This window comes from Hylobates moloch, unplaced genomic scaffold, assembly GCF_009828535.3.
Source record: "Hylobates moloch isolate HMO894 unplaced genomic scaffold, HMol_V3 SCAFFOLD_8, whole genome shotgun sequence".
NCBI lineage: Eukaryota > Metazoa > Chordata > Mammalia > Primates > Hylobatidae > Hylobates > Hylobates moloch.
In genome coordinates this window covers 32,607,056-32,632,531 of record NW_026652283.1, presented here as the reverse complement: position 1 = coordinate 32,632,531, position 25,476 = coordinate 32,607,056, and the positions used below count along the sequence as shown (strand labels likewise).

The window sequence follows — 25,476 nt, the reverse complement described above, 5'->3', positions numbered from 1 at the left end:
CAGCAGAGCTAAGTGGGTTTTGGAGCCTTTCCCAGTGCACTAGGCATGCTCCAGCCTCCGATCCTTACAACACAAAAGCGCTTCTATATTAGTCCATTTTCATGCTGCTGATGATGACATACCTGAGACTGCGAAGAAAAAGAGGTTTAATTGGACTTACAGTTCCACTTGGCTGAGGAGGCCTCAGAATCATGGCAGGAGGCAAAAGGCACTTCCTACATGGTGGTGGCAAAAGAAAATGAGAGAGAAGCAAGAGCAGAAACTCCGATAAACCCATCAGATCTCATGAGACTTATTCACTGTCACGAGAATAGTACGTGAAAGACTGGTCCCCATGATTCACTTACCTCCCCCTGGGTCCCTCCCACAACACATGGGAATTCTGGGAGACACAATTCAAGTTGAGATTTTGGTGGGGACATAGCCAAACCTTATCATTCTGCCCCTGGCCCCTCCAAGTCTCATGTCCTCATGTTTTGAAACCAATCATGCCTTCCCATCCATCCCCCAAAGTCTTATTTCAGCATTAACCCAAAGGTCCACAGTCCAAAGTCTCATCTGAGACAAGGCAAGTCCCTTCTGCCTATGAGCCTGTAAAATCAAAAGTGAGCTAGTTACTTCCTAGGTACAATGGTGGTACAGGTATTGGGTAAATACAGCCATTCCAAATGGGAGAAATTGGCCAAAACAAAGAGGTTATAGGGCCCAAGCAAGTCCAAAATCCAGTGGGGCAGTCAAATTTTAAAGCTCCAAAATGATCTCCTTTGACTCCAGCTGTCACATCCAGGTCATGTTGATGTAAGAGGTGGGTTCCCATGGTCTTAGGCAGCTCCACTCCTATGGCTTTGCAGGGTACAGCTGCTTTCACAGGCTGGCATTGAGTGTCTGCAGCTTTTCCAGGTGCATGGTGCAAGGTGGATGGATCTACCATTCTGGGGTCTGGAGGACAGTGGCCCTCTTCTCACAGCTCCACTAGACAGTGCCCCAGTTGGGACTCTGTGTGGGGGCTCTAACCCTGCATTTCCCTTCCACACTGCCCTAGCAGAGGTTTTCCATGAGGGCCCCACCCCCGCAGCAAACTTCTGCCTGGGCATCCAGGTGTTTCCATGTATCTTCTGAAATCTAGGCAGAGGTTCCTAAACCTCAATTCTTGACTTCTATGCACCCACAGGCTCAACACCATGTGGAAGCTGCCAAGGCTTGGGGCTTCCACCCTCTGAAGCCACAGCCCGAGCTTTATGTTGGCCCCTTTTAGTTACAGCTGGAGCAGCTGGGACACAGGGCACCAAGTCCCTAGGCTGCACACAGCAGAGGGACCCTGGACTCATCCCACAAAATCACTTTTTCCTTCTAGACTTCTGGGCCTGTGATGGGAGGGGCTGCCATGAAGACCTCTGACATGCCCTGGAGATATTTTCCCCATTGTCTTGGGGATTAACATTTGGCTCCTCTTTACTCATGCAAATTTCTGCAGCTGGCTTGGATTTCTCCTCAGAAAATGAAATTTTCTACTGCATTGTCAGGCTGCAAATTTTCCAAACTCTTATGCTCTGCTTCCCTTATAAAACTGAATGCCTTTAATAGCACCCAAGTTATCTCTTGAATGCTTTGCTGCTTAGAAATTTCTTCCACTGGATACCCTAAATCATCTCTCTCAAGTTCAAAGTTTCACAAATCTCTAGGGCAGGGACAAAATGCCAGCAGTCTCTTTGGTAAAACATACGAGAGTCACCTTTGCTCCAGTTCCCAACAAGTTCCTCGTTTCCATCTGAGACCACCTCAGCCTGGACCTTATTGTTCATATCACCATCAGCATTTTTGTCAAAGCCATTCAACAATTCTCTAGGAAGTTCCAAACTTTCCCACATTTTCCTGTCTTCTTCTGAGCCCTCCAAACTATTCCAACCTCTGCCTGTTTCCCAGTTCCAAAGTTGCTTTCATATTTTCTGGTATCTTTTCAGCAACACCCCACTCTACTGGTATTAGTTTACTATATTAGTCCATTTTCACACTGCTGATAAAGACGTACCCGAGACTGGGAGGAAAAAGAGGTTTAATTGGACTTACAGTTCCACATGGCTGGGGAGGCCTCAGAATCATGGTGGGAGGCAAAAGGCACTTCTTACATGGTGGCAGCAAGAGAAAATGAGAAAGATGCAAAAGCGGAAACTCATGATAACCCATCAGATCTCGTGAGACTTATTCACTATCATGAGAATAGTACATGAGAATAGTATGTGAAAGACTGGCCCCCATGATTCAATTACCTCCCCCTGGGTCCCTCCCACAGCACATGGGAATTCTGGGAGGTACAATTCAAGTTGAGATTTGAGTGGGGACACAGCCAAACCATATCAGCTTCCTTTCCCAGGCTTCCTAGCTGCTTCCCTCCTGGCCTTGTCATTTGAAAATATCCACCTCCAGGTCTCATTTCCTCCCACCTCATGGTGCACCCCAACCCTCCACCTGTCCTCCACAGATGAAAGTGAGCCCTTGCTAGTCCTCATTTGACTGAGACCTCTTGACAGCATGGGGCACTGTGGGCCACCCTGTCTTCCCTGGCTTCCAGGACCCTGCACTCCCCTGGTTCTCCTTCTACCCTCTCCCTCGCACATCATTTTGCTGCCTGGTTTCTTCTTCCTCCACTGGCTCTCTTTTTAGACAGCAGGGCTCCTCCTCAGAATCTTTCCTCCCCTGCCTCTTACACACACTGCCTGCCTGATGGGACCTCCTGTCTATGCTGTTCAGGCATCTGTCCCCTACTCTTCATTCCCCCCGCCCCCTTCTCTTTCTTGGACTTAAGCACCACCATCCTGGGGTCAGCATCACCTTCAGGATGTGAATCCAAGTCCCTGAGCTTGGCATGTAAGGTCGCTCTTGACTTGACCCTCTACATACCCTTCAGCTCTCACTCCCTCCACTCATACTCTGTACCAGTGGCCTCCAAAGTGGAGACAGACGGTACACTGGGGTGCAGAGAGGACTTACTAGAATCTGTATCCCTAATTATTTTTTCCTTTAAACAATGCAGAATTAAACTTTGAATATCTGCAATATAGATTGACAATAGTACATTAATAATATTTATCAATAAATTAGTGGGGGCAGTTGTACAATCAGAATTGCTTGGCCACCACTGCATTGCATTGTCTCTGGTCTTGCTGTGTAAGACCTGCCATGCCCCAGCATGGGATGCTCCCACACACCTTAGTACCCACTGCTTCCTCTGCTGTATCTGGGTGATGTTAGCTGTGAGCAATAGCATATTCAAACATGTAGCTGAAAGAAACTACAAGTTTGTCTTTCTCTCATGTAAACTCAGTCTGGAGGTAAGCAGCTCATAGATGGTATGGCAACTCTAAAATCATCTGAGACCCAGACTCCTTGAACTTATTGACCTGCCCTTTTCAACCCAAGGTTTCCAGCTCATGGCCCAGGATGGCTGCTTGAGCTCCAGCCATAACATCAGCATTCCCACCAACAGAAAGAAAGGGTGAAGAGAGACATCGCCTACACACACCCATTAAGGATACCTCTGATTATTAAAGAATGGCATTTATTAATGATTAAGAGTTTGATCTACCAGAATGGTATCACAGCTCCAAATTTCTTTGCACCCTGTAAAATATCTATAAAATACATGAAGCAAAAATTAACGGTATTAAGTGAGGGATAGAGAAATTCACAATCATAGTGGGGTCTGTAATATACCTTTTTCAATAGCCAATAGAACATATCAGTAAGGATATAGAAGACATGACAAGTACAGTTGACAAATTTGATCTCACTGACACATACAGAATTTTGTACCCTATAATGACAGGAATGACAGGATTCTCATTATTTTCAAATGCATGTGAAACATATATCAAAAAATGATCCTTGTAAGAAGTTGCCTATACCACTTCTTATATACCATTTACGGGCCAGCAGTGAATCCTGGCTATACCTAGCAGGACAGGAGGCTGGGAAATGTTGTCTTTTCCAGGTGACTAAGTATCTAACTAAAATTGAGAGGCTCTATTCTAACAAATATTCTAACAAATATTAGGGGAACCAGCAGTCTCTGGTCCCTCCCCTTCCTCCTTTGCCCTGGTAGGTCTGGTCCTGTGAGTACTCCACAGTGGGTAAAAGCTTGAGCCCAGAGGCAGAGATTCTTTATTCAGCTCTGGCTTTGTCATTTACTTGCTATGTGACTTTGGATGAATTATTTAACCTGTCTAAACCTTGATTATATTATGAAATGGGAATAACCCTATTTCATAGGGGTATTGGGAAGATGGACCCAAATAATGAGTGTAAAGCACTTAGTTCTGTGCCTGGCGCATAGTAAGTGTTCCATAAATATTAGCTACACAGGGAGGTTAAATAACTTGCCCAAGGTCACACAGCCAGTACAATGGCAAAGCTAGCTTTCAGATCCAGTCATCTGGCTGCAGGCTGGTACTGACACTTCTTTGGGGCCTCTGCCACCCCCAGCACAGGGCCCCACACGTGGTGTTAGGGGAAAGGAGCACTGAACAGTGGAGAATAGGAAACTCAACTACAGATTAGCCATGTGACCTTAGAAAAGTCATTTTTAAATATGCATGTTAAATATGTAAAATTCCTCATTCTTTCTGCAGAAGATTGAATTAAGTGAGCCCAAAGGTTTCCCCTGACCCTGACATTTTATGGTTCTATCTTCCCTACCACTAATGACTGCAATTTTACCATTAGAATGGTTTCTTTTCCTTAAGCCTTGTCTTCTGCCTGAAGTTCTTTTTAAAAAATACAATTTTCCTTTAGAGGGCAGGGCCCTGACTCTGTGGTTTGAGTGAGTGAATCAGGCCCCTTTGCCACAAGGAGACAGAAAGTTCTGGGGCAGAAGTCCAGTGGCCCTGCCTGGGAGGGGAGAGAGACTGCAGACAGGAGTGGCCAGGCCCCACAAACTCTGCCACTCGCTGAGGGCCTGCGGTGGCCCAGGAGATGCTGCACCTGGTCTCTTGCCAGGACTGACTGCATAATGACCATGAAATCACTCCCATTAGATCCCCTGGCCGACCCCATCTGTGGCCATTTCTTACAGGCTTGCTTTTTTTTCTCCTTCTATATTTATTCCACCACCCTATCTCAAAAACTAAACTGGAGAAAAATGAGTTTTGTCTTTTCTTAACGAGAAGACCAGCAGTCTTAAATTACCTTCTTCAACGTCTGCAAATAGAAATCACAAATAAGTCAGCCACATTGTCTTTTCCCTCTTCCTTTCTTCCTGTCTCAGTGAGCCCATGAGCTTGAAATAAGAGGCAGAACAGTGGCTCAGAGGAAATAATTGGGGCGTGGTCAAGCACCAGCCCAGGAGGCAAGAATAGGATGAAAGGATGGTCCAGTTGGGGGTTGGAAATAACGGAGGAGGAGATGGAAATGCTAAATTCCCCTGGCCCAGCATGTGTGTCTTCTCCGCAGGCCCAGCAGCCATGGTCCATTGTAAGACTGAACAGGACAACTGGCTGATCGTCTGCCTGAATAAGCATAAGCCATGCCTCATTGCTTATGGTTCTGAAATAAAAAGAGGTTCCCAAAATTGGGGTAATTTCTTAAAGAGCAACTACTCTGTGAGTGTGGGTGTGCAGGTGCCCAGGGGCACATGTAGCTCGAGGAGAAGAGGAAACTAAAAGGCTTCAGACTTTCTGAGGTTCAGACTGAGAAGCAAACAGGATTAGCAGGCACAGTAGGCCCTCTCTGCCTTTATCACCACCATTGATGTCATACTTCCCAGAGAGTCCATCAGTGGGCATCAGAGCAAGGGACAGCATGGTGCTGGGGTAAAGACGGGAGTTTTAGGACTGGAGTCTTAGGCTGTAGCCCCAGTTCTTTGATATGTAATAATAGCTAACATTGAACACTTACTACATGCCAAGGACTATGTTAAACACTTCACGTCGATTATTTCATTTAATCTTCAAAACAACCCTATGACATATGTGTCATTATCATCCCCATTTACAGATGAGAATGCTGAGGGATGGGAGGTCATGTAACTTGCCCAAAGTATCGCACATCTTGTGACAGATCAGGGGGTGAACCCAGGGAGTCAGACTCCAGAGGCTCTTGTACTTCTTCCTGCCAAACCACCAGGCCTGTCTGGGCCTGCTTCCTCATCTGAAAAGTCAAGCTGCAGCGGCCGGGTGGGGTGGACTGGGTGATCACTGGGGCCCTTTCCAACACAGGGGCTCTGCTCTGGGGCTCAGGCCACACCCGTGGATGCAGAGTCCTATTCAAATGATGCAGAGTGCAAGTTTCCTATGCAAAGTAGTGATGCTGAATGTGTGTGTGTGTGTGTGTGTGTGTGTGTGTAGGACAGGTAAACTTGTGTCCTGCAACCCTGATGAGACAGGAAAAGAGATTAAGAACACAGTAAGACCAGTGCAAAGTCTATGGGAGACTTGTAGGTTAGACTTTTGTCAAGAAGACAGAACTGACATCTAAAGGTCTGGAAGATTCTGTCCCAATTCACCTCTATTTGGTGTCCTTAGCAATTCCCACATCTTTGCTCCATGCTGCACATGCAGAGCCTCAAAGCCCCTGGCAGATAGGTTAATGAGCCCTTTGAAGGGAAACTTGCCAAGATGCTCTGGCTCTGGGAAGGACAAGGTGGTTCTCGGTGATTCCCCGGCCCACCATATGTGTCTTCTCTGCAGGCCCAGCAGCCATGGCCCGCTATAAGACTGAGCAGGACGACTGGCTGATCATCTACTTGAAGTATTTGCTCTTTGTCTTCAACTTCTTCTTCTGGGTGAGTGAATTCTGCACACACATCCTCTTCCCCGAGTACTAAGTGCGTCAAGCCACCTTTTGTTTTTTTGTGTCACCACTTTGAGGTTGATATCTTCCAAATCAAAGATCAACGATCAACCACGGGTGAACTCTTCCCACTTTAAAGCAAATATGTACATTTGCTACTGAGAAGGAAGAAAAGAATTGGGTCTGCAGGTTGGCATGGATTTCGTACCACATGGCATCTGAATAGAGGCACAAACATTAACAATAGGCTTTGTGTTCTAGCCCTGCTGTACAAAGGGTCCAGTTCTTTCTTCCCCACTAACTTGTTGCACCAGTGCCTCTTGGAAAATGTGACTGCCTGAAATAATAACTTGTTTTCCACTGAAGTCCATTCGTCTTTCATAGTTAACATTCTGCAGGCCCAGGGCAGAGACACAGAAGTCCTGGAGGCTCCGAATACCGCTGCCTGTGATGAAAATGATCTCTATGGCGACTCTTCTCAGGAGGCTGCCTGGGTGAGGTCTTCCAGAGGAGTGTAGTCTGTCCACTTGAAGCAATCATCTGGGTAACTGGGAGCAGAATACTATCAGTTCCCAAAAATAGACACTGGAATGTATATATTTGTTATTACAGTCTCACTAAATTTGAGAAGGTAGAAGGGTGACAAAAGTGCAGGCTTTGCAGGCAGCTGGACCCATGCTCTGCTGAATACTAATGGTGGAGCCTTGGGCAACTTACCTAACTTCAAGCAATCTGTTTCCCCAGCTACAATTCACTGATCATTTCTAGCCTGTTGGGGTTGCATTCAATAAATGCAGTATTTTGAATATATTAGATGTCAAATGCCTGAAAATACCACCAAATCAACCCATGATAAGGCATAGCTGGGCTTCCTGCTACCATGGTAAGGGAGAAGACACTTGACAGAGTCTTAGAAGCATCTCAGAAAGGCAAATGCAAAAGTGGGGGACATGTGTGAGTTTTCAGGGTCTTTCTTGCAGGGGCTTGCTTAAGATTGGAAAAGAGCATGGCGTGAGAGTTGAGGATGGGTAGACATGGCAAGGCAAGAGTTTTGAAGAGTCTTGGAGAATACACCAGTCATTAGATGCTATCTATTAAAAAGTTGTGCAATCTGCTATTTGTTTAAATGTTGTTTGCAAAGTTCCTGAAAGGAATAATAAAATAATTTGTCACTTTTATCTTCCTGGGCAAGAGTTTCCTGCAATAGTGAAGTTGTGATGATGAAGATGGTGCAATAATAAAGCTGTGTTGATATGGATAGTAAACTGTGTGGTAGAGATGGTTTCCATTCTGAGAGCCAAATCCAACAGGATGATTAGGATTCTTGCTAAGTAAGCATTTCTTTTTAAGGATAACTATTTATTTCCTGATTATAAAAGTCTTAGGTATCCACTACAGATAACCTCTAAAATATTAAAAAGTATCATAAAATGAAAATTGTTCTTATCTCACTATGTTCATTTCAAAATGCCATAAACTGGATGGCTTCAAACAACAAAATTTTATTCCCTCACAGTTCTGGAAGCTGAAAGTCAAAGATCAAGGTGTCACAGGGCCAAGCTCCCTGTGAGACTTGGGTAGAATCTTTCCTTGCCTCGTCCCAGCTTCTGGTTGTGGCTGGCGATTCTCGGCACTCCTTGGCTTGTGGCTGCATCACTACAGTCTCCAAGGCCTCTGTCATCACACACTGTTGTCCTTGTGTGTCTCTGTCTTCACATGACATTTTCTTCTTACAAGGACACCAGTCATTTTGGATTAGGGCCCACCCTAATGACCTCATCTTAACTTGATTACATCTGTGAATATCATATTTCCAAATAAGGCCACATTCACAGGTACCAAGGGTAAGGATTTCGACGTATCTTTTGGGGGACCCAGTCGAACCCAAACCACTGGCCACCCCAGGAACAGCCTCTGTTGACATTCCCTCTAGGCCTTGCTTTGATCAGGGCAGGAGATGGTGGTGACTTGCACTGTGGGAGTGTCAATAGGGATCTAAATATTTGCAGAGAGTGAAGGGATTTATAAGGTGAAATTGTCGAGATTGGGTCCTTAACCTAAAAAGGCATCTGGGACATGTGGATGGTAGAGCTCTTCATTGTAAACAAGAGGCCAAGGTTCAGCCTCAGTCTCCAATAGCGCTGGCTTTAAGACTTTTGGGATCATGTCCCATGTAAGATACACACTGAAGCATAAGAAATAGTTACGTGGAACATTGTTCACCAAAGTAAGCTTTACCCTTATGGTGTGTGATGCACTTAGATATTTTTTTCTATTTTGATTCTTTCCTTCTTTTCGTTTTTAGTGCAGCTTACAACCCACTAAACTTATATCACAACCCTAATGGGTCACATTCCAAAGTTTGAAAAATTCAGAGCCGTCTTCACCTCCACCTGAACAAGGGCAGACTTCAGGTGGCAATCCTTCCCCATCACCCTGTCCCTCACTCCCACCTCCCCCCGGTCCCTGCCACCTAGAATTTCAGTTAAGCTGACATTGATTGGATGATCCTGCAGAGCAGGGAAGGAACCAAAAACGCTAACACTTTCATGCCTCCTTTGGGACCGTACAAGAAAATGTGGTCCAGGGTTTCCTCTGTGGCCACCCAGGAGATGTGTTTCTTTCCCCTCCCTTTTCTTCCATGGCTCCCTACGGTTCCCATCGCCCCTGCAATGGTGTTCTCTAACTTATTATTTTATTCAGCTGCTTGGCTGTGTTAATAATCAAAACTTTTCTAGCCTCCTAGGCACTCTGCCAAGCTATGGGGAGCACTGATGAAGCAGCTGCTCCCTTGCCTGGAGAGGCTGTCTCTGCTCCAGAAGCTGTGTCCCACCCTTGAGCATTAGCCGAGGTCTTGGTATTTCCCCAGGGACCAGGGATAACATGGGGCTAAGACAGGTGGCAAAGAAGACAGAGGACTTGAGCCCCAGCAGGGTAGTGAGATGACTTGAGAGCATCACTTCAAGAGTCAGGGATGCCGTGGGAGGGAAGCACCTTCTGCCAAGGCTCGAAGTCCTTCTCTTCGTACATCGACATCCCACTGAATGTGGCTGCTGCCCACCTTCCAGCCTTGCCATCTAAGAAAGAACAGGTGATGGCTTTTCTGCTCCACCCCTTCTTGAGATGCTGAATGGCCTGGGACCCCCCGCCCCCAACCATGGTCTTCTGCCCCTCTCTGCTGTCAGGATCTGCTGGAGACAGGGTCACAGTCGAGGGGGATGTGCATTTGGTCTGCACAGTGCCATGGCGGGTGAGACAAGTCAGGATGAAGCCTGAGGTAACCCCTTCTAGCAGCTCTGCTGTAGCTCAGGACTCTAGGCCTGCTGTAGCCCAGACACCAATGACTTGCTTCCCGGGCCAAGCAGCTTCATTACGGGTCAGCAGCCCCATTGGTTAAATGGGCAATAAACTGAGCATTAGGATTTTTAATTTCCACTCTCCACGCTTCCTTTGGCTTTCTTGTGTGACAATGGAAAAGTCACTTCTCTCTAGGCCTTGGTTTCTCCATCCAGAATATAAAAGGGGTTGAAATCAATCAATCCCTCCCTCCCTCCTTCCCTCTGTCCTTCCTTCCTTCCTTCCCTCCCTTCTTTTCTTCCTTCCTTCCTCCTTTTCTTCCTTCTTTCCCTCCCTCCTTCCTTCCCTCCCTCCCTCCTTCCCTCCCTCCCTCCCTCCTTCCTTCCTTCCCTCCCTCCCTCCTTCCCTCCCTCCTTCCTTCCCTCCCTCCCTCCCTCCCTCCTTCCTTCCTTCCTTCCTTCCTTCCTTCCTTCCTTCCTTACATGTGTAGCCCTCTGCTAGGGATATTAAGATGAATGAGGTTTAATCAAGAGGCTAAAAGAGGAGGCACACAAGGTAACCAATAAAATAAATAGACTATGAGTGTAATTACGGAAACATGTGCAAGACATGGAGTTGGTACAGAGGACAGAATGATTTGCTGGGAGAGGGGGCAGGGACAGCTCCAAGAAGGGTTTCCTCTGGGCTCTGAGCTGGGTGTGGAAGATGAACAGGGGGTCTCATGTTCCCTCCCAGCTCCACCCCTAGTAAGACTCATGAGGTTTTGCTCTTGTTATAGGGGTAGATGGGATTGGGGAAGACAGCAGAGGAGGTAGTGTTCTGATTTATTCTATCAAGGGCTCTTTAAAGCCAGAGAGCCAAAAACAAGGATGCCTCAAAGTGGGAAATCGTCCTTAGCATGACAAGCCTATCCTTGAAGATTCCATAAACCAAGGCAGCAGGAGCACGGGCAGAGCCGGGGAGAAATGCATGCCTGGCACTCAGAGAAGGTCGTTCATGAGGAGGGTGAGCAGCAGCACCTGATGCACGCTTTCATGTGCCCTCCTGGAGAGCTCGGCATTTCGGGCGTGGGACTGGGGTGCCGTCCACCCTGCCTGCATGTGGGTATAGGGCTCAGCCGTGCTCTATCGGGGCTGCAGCCTGAGGTTCAGCTGACTCTTCTGATGTGGGAATGGGAAGCCATTCTTTAAAAGAAACTGAGTCTTGTTCGGACCTGGTCTCCCAGTCCTCTCCCTGAGCCCCCGTGCTGTGTTTGCTCCCCAAATTAGACCCATTCACTTCTCCTTCATAGCAGAAGTCACCCTGCTGGTTACTAAGTCAGGTCTTTCAACCCAGTGTCCTAGAAGTGATCCTGGGGCAGGGGCAGTGGCAGTGGCAGTGTCAGGCATGGGCCCCATGATGGCCCAAGAGCCTGGCATCATTGTAGCAGGTGCACAGTGGGTACTGGTTGAAAGAAAGAATGAGAGTAACCAAGCATCAGTCTGACCTTAAGATACCTAGGGTGCAACCCCAGCCTTTCCAGGAGCCTCTTCTTAATGACCCAGAGAAAAAGCCTATTCCTCTCTGGGACTGCTGGGACTTTGTGGACTGCCCCTTTAAAAATCAAAACAGCCATAAAGCAGGAAAGAGAAACACTAGCTGTTGCCCCAGTAGCTCAGCAGACAGAGGCAGGTAGGGGAGCAGATGGCATTTCCACAGCCCTCTACAGAGCCTCATCCACTGAGTCCCACACTCACTGGAGCCCCTCCCGGGTGCCAGGCCATGTGCTGGGCCACGTTCTGAGGGGCCTGAGGGGACTTCCCTCTGCCCCAAGTGCCGAGGGCTGCTGTGAGGTGAGCAGCACCACAGGCATGCAGGAGAGGGATGAACTCACCTGCCCAGGACAGTCAGAGCAGGTGCCACACTCAAAATCTCAAAATGGGCCTTAGAGGGTGTGTAGGAGTTCAACGGAAGAGAAAGGGCAGACAGAACAATGCGTGAAAGGTGGGCAGGAAAAAGAGAGAGCCTCCCCGAGGCCCACAGAGGCTGCGTTGCTTATCCAAATCCACACAGCCAGTAAACAGAGGGGCTTGGACTTGGACACTGCACCACGCCCCGGAGTTCACCCTGTTTACCACTCTGCTAATAGTGCCTGAGTTACTAGGTAACCACACTGTTTTCAAGAAAAAGCAACTACTTAGTTCAAAGTGATTAAAATCCAGGAAAAAAATGCAAAAATTAGCCGGGCGTGGTGGCGGAAGAGTTTTTGGGCTTGGTGCCCTGGGCGTGGGAGCTGGTGGGACTTCTCAGCCGGGGGTGCCTTGGGGGATCAGCCTGTAGGCGGAACAGGAGCCAACTGTGGTGGGGAACCCAGGTGAGCAGTGTGGTGGGGAGATGGAGACAGGTTTTAGGGCAGAGGGGAATTGGCACATGGTTGTCGCTGAGAGAAGAAGGAGCCTATAGTGACCCTGCGGTGTCTGTGGGTGGGTGGGTGGGTGGGTGATGGCGCCATGTATGAGACTGTGCAGGGAGGAGGAGCACAGATGATGAGTGTGGTTCCCACGGGTGAGCTCCTGTCCAACCCAGAGGCTTTTCAGTCCAGTGTGGGGCTTGGCATGTAGCAGGTGGCCAGTAAACACAAAATCTACTATCACCCTGTACACTTCCTGTCACCCTGTGCATTTCCCACGTCCTGAGCCATGGGCTCCTCCTCACTGAGGGTGGAGAACTCCCCTCCGCAGAGGATCCTTCCTTATTAGGATTCAAGTGGTCCTGGCTCCTGCCCCATCCCTTTCCTTCCCTCATTGCAGAAGCCCTACGGTAGCGAGACAAAGAAAAACGCCTGCGATTACTTTTATACCCTCTGCCTGCTTTCCTCCAGGTCTGCTGCCTTATTTCTCTCAGCCCCTCAGGCATGTGCAGCCACTCAGGTTAATGCTTCACCCCATCATGTTTCTTTCCTATGAATAGAAAGTTCCTAAAATTACACCGGAGGGGTGACCTGCTCCGCCCCTCCTGGCCGGCTTACACCTTGTCGCCTGGCTTCGCCCTCTGCAGGGCTTGCTGGCTAGTCGGCCACAGGCTATGGCCTTGAAAAATGTAGTTATTGCCCAGGTGCACTGGCTCACGCCTGTAATCCCAGCACTTTGGGAGGCCGAGGCAGGTGGATCACCTGAGATCAAGAGTTCAAGACCAGCCTGACCAACTTGGTGAAACCCCATTTCTACTAAGGATACAAAAATTAGCCAGGCATGGTGGTGCATGCCTGTAATCCCAGCTACTCAGAAGGCTGAGGTGGGAGAATTGCTTGAACCTGGGAGGTGGAGGTTGCAGTGAGCCAAGATCGCACCACTGTACTCCAGACTGGGTGACAGAGCGAGAAAAAGAAAAAAGAAAAATGTAGTTATTACCCTCATGGAAAACCACGCCAGTTTCTGTAAAGAGCCAAATACTGTTGAATCAACTGTATGCCAATGGTTGTTGAATAGTTCACAGGGGTCAGATCTCTCCCCACCCCATCAAGTCCTTCTTCCTGCCTCTTCTGCTGCTTTCTGCTGACTTAGGCAGTTTCCAGGCGGCTTGAGTGACAGCCATGAGCCACTGATTCAGAACCATCTTGCCAGAGGTTCTTTGACAGAACCTTGACCTCTGCTACCAGCAGGGACAGTTTAACCATATGGAAGGGACCTCAGATATGTTCCCATCCAGTGCCCCCAGTTTACAGATGAAGAAACTGAGGCTTAGAGGGGCTGCGTGTCTGTCCCACAATCATGTGGTTAGTCAGGGGTACAGTCAGAACTAGAACCCAGGCTGCTGCCTCCTGCCCTCCCGTGACCCCCTCTGGTGACCCATCCAACAGTGAGCAGTGTTAATTTTCCTGTCCAGACTTCCAAAGGAATGAAACCCTCTCATTCCTTACAGCGAAACCCAAGGACTGGGAGGGGGTGGAGGCCCTCAAAACTTTCCTGGGGAAAAGTAATCAAAGGGGTTCCCAGTAGTTACAGGTTGGGAACCACTGGCTTAATACAACTCCCTTATTTAAGAGATGAAGAAGCTGAGGTCCAGAGAGGTTAAGGGACTATGTTTAGGTCACACCGCTAGTTCTGCAAAGTTGGGACCCTCACCCAAGGCTTCCAGGCATGCTGAAGGGGGCAAAAAGAATTCCTTGCAGAATATTTGTTGCAAACCCTCACTTTACCCAATTTTGTTGACCTAAACTCAGGAAATCCCTCACTGATCATGGAGGTTGTGTGAGCCACAGATAACCTGTACCCACAGATAATTTTAAAACCTATTCTAGGATTTCATTGAATCTAAGATATAAGAAAAACTACTGCCAAGTATAATTATAAAATACCATCAGTCATAAGATACATCCCAATTTTAGAGATGTTAAAATTTGAGAGAAAAATGTGTGCATCATGGAATTGAAGAAATCTGCATGATAGCCACTCCCATTCTGTTTGCTGTAGCCCAGATGGTATCCTTCCACCTGGCTCTTCCACCTGGTGGAGGTGCCAATGGAGATAAAATGACACTTTGAAGAAGTAGCATCTATTAAAAACGCAGAGTAGAGGAGCAGGCCCAGCCCAGTCTGTGGGATCTGGGGACAGAGTCCTGGACTTACTCTCAGGAGATGTGGGTTTGAATCTCAGTTCTAAAACTCTCAATGGTGTCATCTTGGGCACATTCTTATTCTCTTCAAGCCTCAATTCCCTCATCTGCAAAATGCAGAATATGTGCCCTGCCACCCTGCCCCATGCTCACGGAGCTGTTGCAAAGATCAGAAGGGAAAATGGTAAATACATGTTCGTTTGCTCAACGGATGTCTGTGACTGCCCAGAACAGAGAACTGGGAAATGACAGGGTAGGTTATATGGAGTCTTCCTGGGGCAGATGGGGAGCTTCTTTCAGTGACAAGGCTCAGGGGGCATGGACAGAGCCCAGGGCACTTCTCTAGCTTTGACCACGCCCAGGACCCCTTGAGGAAGCGTCTCATACCCATTAGAGGAAAGAGACCCATCCTTAAATGGGGGCAGGGAGACTAGTGGGCAGAAGTCCACCTTCCCAGGAGCAGATGGCAGAGACGGTCAGAGGTCCCAGGAGTCCTGTCCCCAAATCCTGGGCAAACACCCTCATACTCCCCATCTGGCACCCTGAAAATGCTGTGCGTGTGTGCATACACACACATTATGCCCTTCTGGGTCCAACAGTCACAGAAAGAGTTACTTGGCTTCATTGCAAATAGAACCAGCCAAGCCGAGCCATCCCTGCTATATTTCCCAAGTACTCCAGTTTCTAAGGAGGCATCTGCAAATCAGGAGGGTCCTATCCTTCCCCTCTTCTCAGGACCAAAGGGGAATCCGACAATTAGCAAAAAAGTTTCTCCTCCTGCAGTCCCAGGCGGCTCCAGCCTGTCAAGCACCCTGACTCTTCAATCGTGGAGGCAGCGTGACTGGGCGGGCAGGCCCTGGGCTCTGAGTTCTCCTCCTGTCTCTGCCCCAACCCTGCCCCCAACTAGAGGCAGGACCTCGGGCAATTTCCCTTTCCTCTGTGGGTCTCAGTTGCTTCCTCGTTGAGTAGGGATAAAAAGCCCAGCTGTGCTTCCCCAATGGGCAAACATAAGGATTAAACAAGGGGCGGTGCTCGAACGAGCCCCACGAGGGAAGTGTGGACAGAGGGAAGAAGTGCTCTGAAGGCAGAGGAGCCAGGGGTGGCAGGAGTTGGGGAGGTGAAAAGTTGGGGAAGCAAAGGGACTCAGATACACTGGTCATCCCTGAAACTGCAGTCCTCTCCCCCGGCCTCATACGCAATAGGCCACCATGGTAAAAAGCACCGAATTCACAGTCGGACCTGGATTCAAAACCTGGCTCTGCAGGTTGCTTACCTTGGACAAGTCTAACCTCTCTCAGCCTTGATTTCCTCATCCTCCTTTGGAGGACTGAATGAGCCAGTGCAAGATAAGTGCCTGGCACCCTGTGGGCACTGAATGGATGGCAGCTGCCGAGGCCCCCGCCACCCCCTGCTCTAACCCGGTGGTCTCCTGCAGGTCGGGGGAGCAGCCGTCCTGGCTGTGGGCATCTGGACCCTGGTGGAGAAGAGTGGCTACCTCGGCGTCCTGGCCTCCAGCACCTTTGCCGCCTCCGCCTACATCCTCATCTTCGCGGGCGTACTTGTCATGGTGACCGGCTTCCTGGGCTTCGGTGCCATCCTCCGGGAGCAGAAGGGCTGCCTCTCCACGGTCAGTGCCTGCCCTGTGCTCTGCAGGGAGGGGGAGCCCTGCACCACCCAGTCAGGTTTCCAGCAAGTGAGAGGGGCCCCAGCCCTGGAGTGGGAGGGGCTGAGGCTGTGGGAGAGCCAGAGAGGGGGTGGCCGCTCCTGGGTCTGGTGTTTGCCACAGTCTCCAGGTTCTTAGGACCAAGCAGGTAGGCGTCTCAGTAGCTGCAGTGGCAGCTCCTTCTCCGCATCTCCACCTCTGTCTCCTTCTCCCACTCCCCTTCTGCCTCCTCCTCCCTCTATTTCTTCTTCTCCTATGCTTCCTGCTCCTCTCCTTCTCCTTCCCCTATTCTCTACCCTTCCCCTCCTCATTATCCCTTTCCCTTCTTATTCTTTCTCCTCCTACTTCCTCTTCTCCTCTCCCTCTCCCTCTCCCTCCTCCCTCCTCTTCCTCCTCCTCTTCCTCTTCCTCTTTCTAGGTTTTTTTATGGCAATTTTCAAAGATATGCAAAAATAGTGTTTTTCATGAAGCTCCATCTTCCCTTCACCCAGAGTTCAACAGTTACCATCTCATAGCCGATCTTGGTTCCGTCCACTCTCTCACCTGCATCCTGCCCACTTCCTAACCCCAGGGTGATTCTGAAACGGTCCCAGACAGCATGTCATCTGTTAGTGTTTCAGTGTGTATCTCTAAAACTTAAGGACCCTCTTCTAGAAAACATGATAACATTACCATTATCACACTTTAAAACAATTAACAGTCATTCCTTAATATCATGAAATAACCAGGCAGTTTCACATCTTCCCAGCTGAACCATAAACTGTTGTTGTTGTGTTTACGTTTGAGTTAGAATCTAAATTAGGCTCATGTGTTAAAATTGGCCGGTTATCTCCTACATCTCCTAAAGTGAAGGCCCCCAGAGTTTGCGTTTTCAGCTCTTTTCCAGCAGGTGGGACAGGTGTGCTGAGAGCCAGCCACGCCACCACCCACCCCCACATGGGGCCTACCATGAGGATTTCCAGCAGGGCGATGCAGGTCGGTCAACTGAGGTCCTTGAGAGCCACGTAGCACATCCCAGGTCTGACCAACGTAGCTGGATGAAGGCACGTGACATGACTGAATAAAACCAATAAAACCAATAAAAATAGCGCAGCCTGGGGATGTTCCTTTTGTGTGGCACTGACCAACCGTGAGGCTTATGGGCATCAGTGCAGTTGGCCCCAGAGAGAGAGCCCCTCTCCTCTGCAGTGTCGGCAAGCCTGTTTGTGTCCTGTCCAGCTCTGCACCCGTTAGCAAGCAGGGCCTTCAGCCTAGCCTCAGGCTTCAGGCTAAGCCTCTGGCCCTCACCCCTGGAGGTCTGCCCGTGAGCAGGCTGCCGAGCCACTTGCTCTCACCTGCCTCCTTCCTTCCGTCAGGTCATCTTGTTTAGAGAGGACAGGACTCACCTCTGTACAGCCTAAGAAGGAATGCAGAAGCCCCCACCGGTGGAGCGCCTTCCTCTGACCCAGAGCCATCTGTCCTGCTTCTGTGGAGCCACTAAAGGCCAGTGGTCCCCTGCAACACTGGGAAACAGGCCCTGCATTCCTCCCAGAGCCCAATTAGAACACAAATGGCCACTGTTCACTAGAGCCACCTCCCTCCATCCTCACTACAGCAGCCTGCAAAGTCCCGGTAATCTGAACTCTGTGCCAAGCAAGCGCTGCGGTCAACACTCACGCGCATCAACTCACTCAGTCCTCACCCTGCCCCAAAAGCGGCAACTCTTACTCTGTGTATGGAAGAGAAAGAAACTGAGAGCAGAGGCAGGTGAAGCAATTTGCCCAGAGTCACCTGGCAGTTGTGTTCTTTTAGGTGATGGTCAGTCAGGTATGGCCACAAGAGGGGTCACAGGAGAGGCACAGGACAACAGAGTTTACCAGACTCACAGGTCCTAGACCAAGCTTGTCCAACCCGTAGCCCACGGGCCGCGTGCAGCCCAGGACAGCTTTGAATGCGGCCCAACACAAATCCGTAAACTTTCTCAAAACATTATGAGATTTTTTTGTGTGATTTTTTTTTTTAAGCTCATCAGCTGTCGTTACTGTGTTTTACGTGTGGCCCAGGGAAGCCAAAAGATCAGACACCCTCTCCTAGACAGATTCACTGCACACTTCACCAGGAGGGGGAATCACACGGGCAGAGAGCCAAAGACTAGGGCTCCCCCAAGCAGGCGGGGAGCAGAGAGTGGCTGACACCCTTTCATTGGGGGTCAGGGTGGAGCCATAAGAAAAGGCAGGAGAGGATTCCTTTGGTGCATTTGAATGTCACTAGGTCACAGTCAGGGGAGGGTAGCAAGGGGAACTTGTAGCAGAGCCAGCCCTATCACACCGGTGCACCTGGTCAAGCCAGGTGCACAGACCGCATGCAGGGATGTGGAGGCAGAAGAAAAATGCGAAGTTTTAAAATGCATGATACACACTGCTGGTGAGCGGCATGCAGTCTGCCTCCAAGCCCACGCTCCGACCCACCACACTCTTCTGCAACCAAAGAAGTCATATTCACCCCCATTTTCCAGATGAAGAAACTGGGCTGAGATGTGGAGCAAGTAATGGCTGGAGCTGGACTGTGCGTTGCAGTCTGTTGGAATCACCTCAAAGAGTCTGCTTCCCTGGGGAGGACAAGCCTGATGGGAGGCAGAGGGGCCAGAGGCCAAGGGGGAGGATGTGTGCAGGGCACACCCTGCCCTCCATCTCTGGAGAGGTCTTCATGGAGCAGTGGCTTTTGGAGATCTGGCTGGTAATAAGGGAGGGCTCCCTCCAGCACCTAGCCCAGAACCCTAGGGCAGGAGACAGGGGTGTGGTGAGGGGACCCTAGAAGCCTCAGGCATCTCAGTGCCTCGTTGCTCCCATTATTGTAAGGAAAGAACAGCACACCTGGGTCAGAGCATATTCAGTTTAGAAGGGACCTTGAGGGTCACAGAGTCCAGTGCTCCATCCAAAGGTTACAGGCTGAAAGACACTGGGTGGGTGAGTGTGTGGGTCACCCAGGTATTAGTGGGAGACACTCTCAGAATTATTGGATTTTTTGGAGAATATTGTAATCATAGGAGCACTTCCCCTTGGCCATGTCGAAGACCAGAAGGGAAGCCTAAGCTTTAGCACCTGACCACGCTGTGCTCTCCAAGCCACTGATCACAGCCTCCCATTCCATACTTCCTCTTACACCATCTATTCATGAGATCTGTCCAGACATCCAGGCTGATCCATGAAGAATGAATGTCTTCAGCCTCTGCGTCTCAACCTGGCTGTCACTTAGTCTGGATGGCCTGCCCAGAGGGAGCCAAGCCCTGTGCCCAGGGCATGCAGGAGAGATGTGGAGAGTCAGTGAAGGTCAGGGCCTTGTGCTTGCCCAAAGGCTTGCTGGGCACCTCTTGCCCTACCCTTCTGCACTTCCGGGAGTCAACAAACAGCCTTATCCCTCTGGGGCTTGAGGCAGGGAGGGGCACAGCAGCTGTTGGACAGGCTGGTGCAAGATTCCCTGCTTCTTCTCAGCTCCACTTTACCCTCTTCTGTAGAGACTTGCCCGCGTTCATTCCCATCCCACACAGAACTGGCGATCTCTCTGGTCCAAGTCACTAAACAGACACATCAAGGAGGCAACAGCTTGAAACTGAGGTCAGAAAAAAGTATGCATGCACGCACACACATTCATGCACACACATGCATATGCACGCACACACATTCATGCACACACATGCATATGCACGCACACACATTCATGCACACACATGCATTTGCACGCACACATGCACTCAGCCACCAACGCAGGACTGTGGAGACAGGCATCTCTGCCAGGACGCTAGCAAACAGCAAACTCCATGGCCTAGAATCTGCTTTGTTTGCTTTATCTGCCCCTCTATGAAAGAACCAATGACAGAACTGGCCCAAGGACAGAGCAGGAGGTAAAGCTGGGGATCCTGAGTAATCCACATCCTGGCCCAACAGCCCCTGAAACATCGAGCACTTGATTGTTTAAACCAAGAAGGTGCCTGTACAACCTTTCTTGGGCTAACACAAATAGGAATTTTAAAATTCAGGCTCCCTTTTAGAGTCAAGTGGTGTGGTTAAGGCAGTGTAAAAGTGCTCTCTGTAGCTCTTAGCAGTTCCTTCTTGGTTTCATTTCATTTTGTCCCCTCCATGTCTAACTTCCATTTGAAATCTTGAATCAGCTGACAGGTGAGGGAAGCTCCAAAGGAGAAGGGCAGTGAGTCTGTCACTAGACAAAGTGGTCCCTGAGGAGGAGAGGGAAATATGGAAGACCAAGCATCTGAATGATGTGCATCTACCTTGGATCGGGAGGAGCGGGGCAGGAGTTCCCAAAGAATGACCCAGAGGGGGACCATCCAGCTTCCACACAGGCACGATGTCTGTCCTGGCACAGCCCTTCCTCCTAGCTCATCTGCAGCCCCTCAAAGTCACTTTCCCAAGAAGGACGTGGCCATCGGGGACAGAAATAGCACATCTCTGCTGGTGCTGAAATGATGATCAGCTTGGCATTGGAAATCTGCCGAGCAGGAACAGGAATGGGGTTTAAATTATTCACACCAGATCTTTTTTAGCAAAGACTGCATGAGAGAGATAATTCAGGCCATCTGAGCCTACGGTCAATGACCAGAACAGAGGCCACCTAGATCAAAAGAAAGGAATATTTTCAGAGTTGTGAATGGGGGCTCTGAAAACTTCTATATTTTAAGCCAAATGAAGATCATGGTGGATGATTCAGACTAAACTGGGTCTTTTCTATTTAGGGAATGGATAAAAAAGTAAGAAGTTCTAAAAACCAATTTCTGAAAATAAGGGGATCCAGAATTGCCACACCTCCATCCAGTAGGCCAAGACGTGGTCAACCAGGGCACTAAAGTCCACAATCAAAGGTGAAAACATATGGGCTCGGGTTCAAAAGCTGGTTTTCGTGTACCTTGCGTAGCTCGCTCTGGGACCTCGGGCAATCATTCAGCTTCTGCCTGCCTCCTTGTGTTGCCGTTTTATACAGGACGATGTTTGAGGGTAACGAAGAAGTATTTTCAGGTCCTGGGAAGCAAGTCATCACATTATACAAAGACGGTAAAAATGTGGCTCTAATGAACATTCACATCACTATTGCCATCACCATGACCAAGCTCCCTTAAGAAGGAACCTAAATAAATAAGAGTTTTTCTGAGGGCCATGGCTCCCAGGGCCCTGCAGCCTGAGCTGGGCCACATCCTCTGAAGTAGCTGGTGCTGGTGGGAAGTTCAGGGTGAGGAGAGCCTGGGTCCCCATGCCTGGGAACTGGACTGCATCCTCCCTGGCTCATTTCTTACCTACGTGTTCTGCTGTGTTGCTCCACCAGGCACCCAGCTCCAGGGTGGGCCTTGCCTCATCTGTTTGGTGGCTCTTTAACCTTTGAGTCAGCTGCCTCCACCATGCTCCAAAGGGAGCATTCTATAGCCAGGGCTTGGGGAACCCCAACCCCTCTCCAGCATGAGCCTTTCCTCATGCAGTGTGGCTTATGCAGTACAGGCTGGGGAATGGACCAGGTGGCCTCAGAACCCTGAAGGCTCCTTGGGAAGCAGGATGCACACATACCCAAGAGCTGGCCACTCAAGAGACTCATAGGGTCTGTGTTGACACCCACCCTTCTCGGGGTGCAGCGGGTGTACCTGATTACCACAAGCCAGCAGCATCGTCTTGATGGGGTGGTTCTATGGCCAATTAGCTTCCACTACCACCTCCCTCCAATTTCCTGCAGTGGATGCTCCATATTGCATTGATGGGACTGCCTAATTCATCAACATCAACAAGCATTTCCAGCACATTCCTGGCATGTCCTGCTCTGCTGGGCACAAGGCAGGGTGAGAAGGGGAGGAGGGAAAAAGAGACTCTGACCCAGCTCTAGGCTTAGAGTCTAGTGAGGAACATGAGGCGCCTGTATTAAAAGGCAAAGGACCATGCAGGCAGTTTAAATTTGTGTTGAATTTGGTCAGAGGCTCTGACCTCTCTGGGCTTTCCCTAACTTCCAGGCTGCCCTGTTCCCTGGAGCCTGGTGTCTCCTTCTTGTTCTTTGTCCTACCCTCTGCTCTTTGTCCTACCCTTGCCCCTTGCACAGGTGCCTTCAGGCTGTACTATCTCTCCCACAGCCTGCAAGAAGACAGCCAACGGGAAAGTCTGGGTAATTCCAGGGCACTGGGAGGAAGTAGCAATTGGTCACTTTCCTCATGCCTGAATCCACTGAACACCAGCATCCTCTGAGTTCCCTGCGCCGTGTCTGCCTGTGGGGGGTCTGGCCCTCATCGCCCCAGCCAGCTGGCCAGGCCCTAATGCCCAATCTGGGGGCCGCTCTCACTCAGCCTGTTCAGACTGGGCTCTCAGTAGTCCCAGCTTGAATCCTAGTAAATGCCTGTCTTTGGCTTGGAGTTCTGAAACTCTGTTCTCCTTCCATGACCCTCACCGCCCACTGGAACACACACACTGTGATCTCCTTAGACCCCCAACATTTGGGCTGGGACATTGAAGGGCCTCAGCCACATTTTCTTGATGTGCCTCTAGAAGAGTTGCTGCCTCCCCAAGACCCAGTCTTTTCCCCTCCCTGCCTCTTCCAGCATGCCCTCTCTCTGTCCACCGGCTCTCTGCACCCTAGTCCTGGCCCCCTTTTCTGCTCCCAGAACCACATGTCAGTATCAGACATGGGCCAGAGCACATTCTTGAGCCCTCACTGTAAAGCCGCTTCCAGGTGGAATGGCTGAATCCCAACCTTTGGCGTGGTTGCAGCTGGACGACCCAGGCGTTGAGCCCTGGGCTGGGGCCAGGAAGGGTAGAGGTTACCTCCGTCCTTCTAACAGTGACACTTGTTACAGGAATGGCTGAAGGCTCCCAAATCCACATCCTCTCTTTTCTGCACAAATGGGCTGGGCAGCTGCACCTCTGAGCCCGCTGCAGTTAATGGTTAATTGCCAGAAAATAATTCACCCTGAGGCCGTTGCCACTGAAACAGCTGGCTTCACTTTTCCTGTTTGGCGGGTGGTTCTGAGCTCCCTGACCCTCCCTCCTCCTTCCTCTGTAATCCTCTCACACACACAGCCAGCTGGGAGCCTCAGGCTGGGCTCTCCTCCCTGCAACTTAACCTTGCTAGGGTCTTGGGTTTTCTTTGGCTGTTGCCGCCCTGTTCTGAGAATAGGCTAGTACCTGCCTCTCATCCCAACCTGCCTGGACTGCCTTGACTGGATATGGCTTGGCAGGAAGCCTCACAAACCCTGACTATCTCTAATTATGCAGAATGGCTGGAGATACAGAAGAGGAATGCTTCAGTGAAGCTCCCTTCTTTGTGGCAGAATCAATCCAGTGGAGAAATTTTGAAATTCCAGTTTTATAAAGTTCTTTAAACTTACCTCAAAGATGGCACCAGCTGATGCTGAGCTGCCCTGTCTCTTATGCACCAGTGAATCTGCCCGAAAATCTCTATCAGGGGCTCAGCTTGCCCCCAGGCGATGGAAGTCCAACCCTCAATTTCTGGCAGGGCATGGTGGCTCATGCCTATAATCCCAGCACTTTGGGAGGCCAAGCTAGGAGGATTGCTTCAGGCCAGGAGTTTGTGACCAGCCTGAGCAATATGGTGAGACCCCATCTCTACAGATAAATAAATAAATAAATTTAATTAGCCAGGCATGGTGGTATGTACCTGTAGTCCCAGCTACTTAGGAGGCTGAGGTGGGAGGATCACTTGAGCCCAGGAGTTCGAGGCTGCAGTGAGCCATGATTGTACCACTGTACTCCAGCCAGGGTGGCAAAGCAAGACCCTATCTCCAAAAAAATTAAAAGGACTCAATGTCTAATTACTCACCTTAATGTCACAGTGAAATATTTCTGCATATTTCCTGCAAGGCCTCGTGTAAAAAAAAAAAAAAAAATTAGTTTGGTTCAGAGAGTGCTATGCTGTACTAGCTTCACTTTGGATCTATAGTTTTAGAAAATATCCAGTTTTGCTCCTAGTTTAAACTGTTCCATTAAAGAATTAATAGGAAATAAAATCACTTTGCTACACGGGGAAAGATGAATATTTGGATCCCATTCTGTGTTTAACACACTGCTCTAGCTTGGCATATTTTGAAACGGGATGGTTCTTATGGAGGGCTCTGGGGCAGATGCTACAGGAGCTTTCTTTGGAATTCTCGTTATCTGTTTCCATCAGACCATAGGGGTCGATTTTGGAAGGAGCTGCAGCCCTGGACCTGCAGGGGCAGACCAGCCACAGAAACCAGAGTGGAGCTGGAGGTCAGTGGGGTAGGTTCAGGTCACACCAAGGGCACAGGGACCATGAAGGCAGAACCAGGTAAAGATCAGAGCCAGGAGGGCAAGCAGGGATCAGCGTGTAGACAGTCCCAGGGAATGAGACTAGCAGGGCGGTCCCAGAGTCAGGGAGGCTCAGAAACAAGGATACTAACAGTGAGACCACAGCTCAGAAACTTCCGGCTCAGGGAGGGCTTCATGGAGGCTGTGCCTGAGCTGAGAGTGTTGGTGGTTGAGCAGCCATTTGTAGAACACAAATGGGATCAGGGCAGGGAATTCCGGGCAGGAGGAACAGCGAGAGCAAAAGGCACAGCGGCTGGAGGCTTCACTGTGCGTGGCTCTGTGTGCACACACAGGAGTGTTTCTCAGGCTTGTACAACAGTGCCTTACCTAGCTTCTGAGGTAAGAGTGGGCTGGATTGAATAAAGTGAAGGGTAGAGGGGGCAGTGACAGGCATTAGAATCCATGGCCACGAACCCAGGATGAGCCAAGGGGTGGAGTGGCAGGGAGGAGCAGGTGAAAGTTGCTCTTGTGCCATTCTTGGCAAAGAGGAAGGCTGGTTGCACAGGGGGGAGGTGGGAGGAGGGCCACCTAGATTATCTCTTGCCTGCCCCACTGGTGTCCAGGACAGCTGGCAGGGGACTGAGCACAGGGCAGTGACGGATGCTTATGCGGCCAGGGAGGGCATCCCTGGGCTTCCCTCTATTCTCTCCATCTTCACCTACTCATTCCTCCCCTCTCCTGACACTCTGTCCTTTGCGGAGGAGCACTGACGCCCCTGTGTTCACCTGAATCATACCTGCCCTAAAATGCTGAATCCACCCTAAGTGAGCCCAGTGAGCTCATCCATCCATCCCTCCCCCACTTAGTGGGGACAGTACCATGCAGCAGGTCAGA

At 49.8% G+C, this 25,476-nt stretch overlaps 1 protein-coding gene across 2 annotated transcripts in view; it reads left to right on the top strand.

Annotated features, from left to right (window-relative positions):
- TSPAN11 (tetraspanin 11) overlaps positions 1-25,476 on the top strand; it is a 68,800-nt gene that overhangs the window by 20,774 nt on the left and 22,550 nt on the right. For both annotated transcript variants that reach the window (XR_004249183.2, XM_032159999.2), the window contains exons 2-3: positions 6,681-6,775; positions 16,109-16,300. Coding sequence is in view for 1 of the 2 variants with exons in the window: in XM_032159999.2 (XP_032015890.1) it covers positions 6,692-6,775; positions 16,109-16,300 (276 nt within the window). In the remaining variant the exon portion in view is untranslated. The remainder of the gene's footprint in view (positions 1-6,680; positions 6,776-16,108; positions 16,301-25,476) is intronic.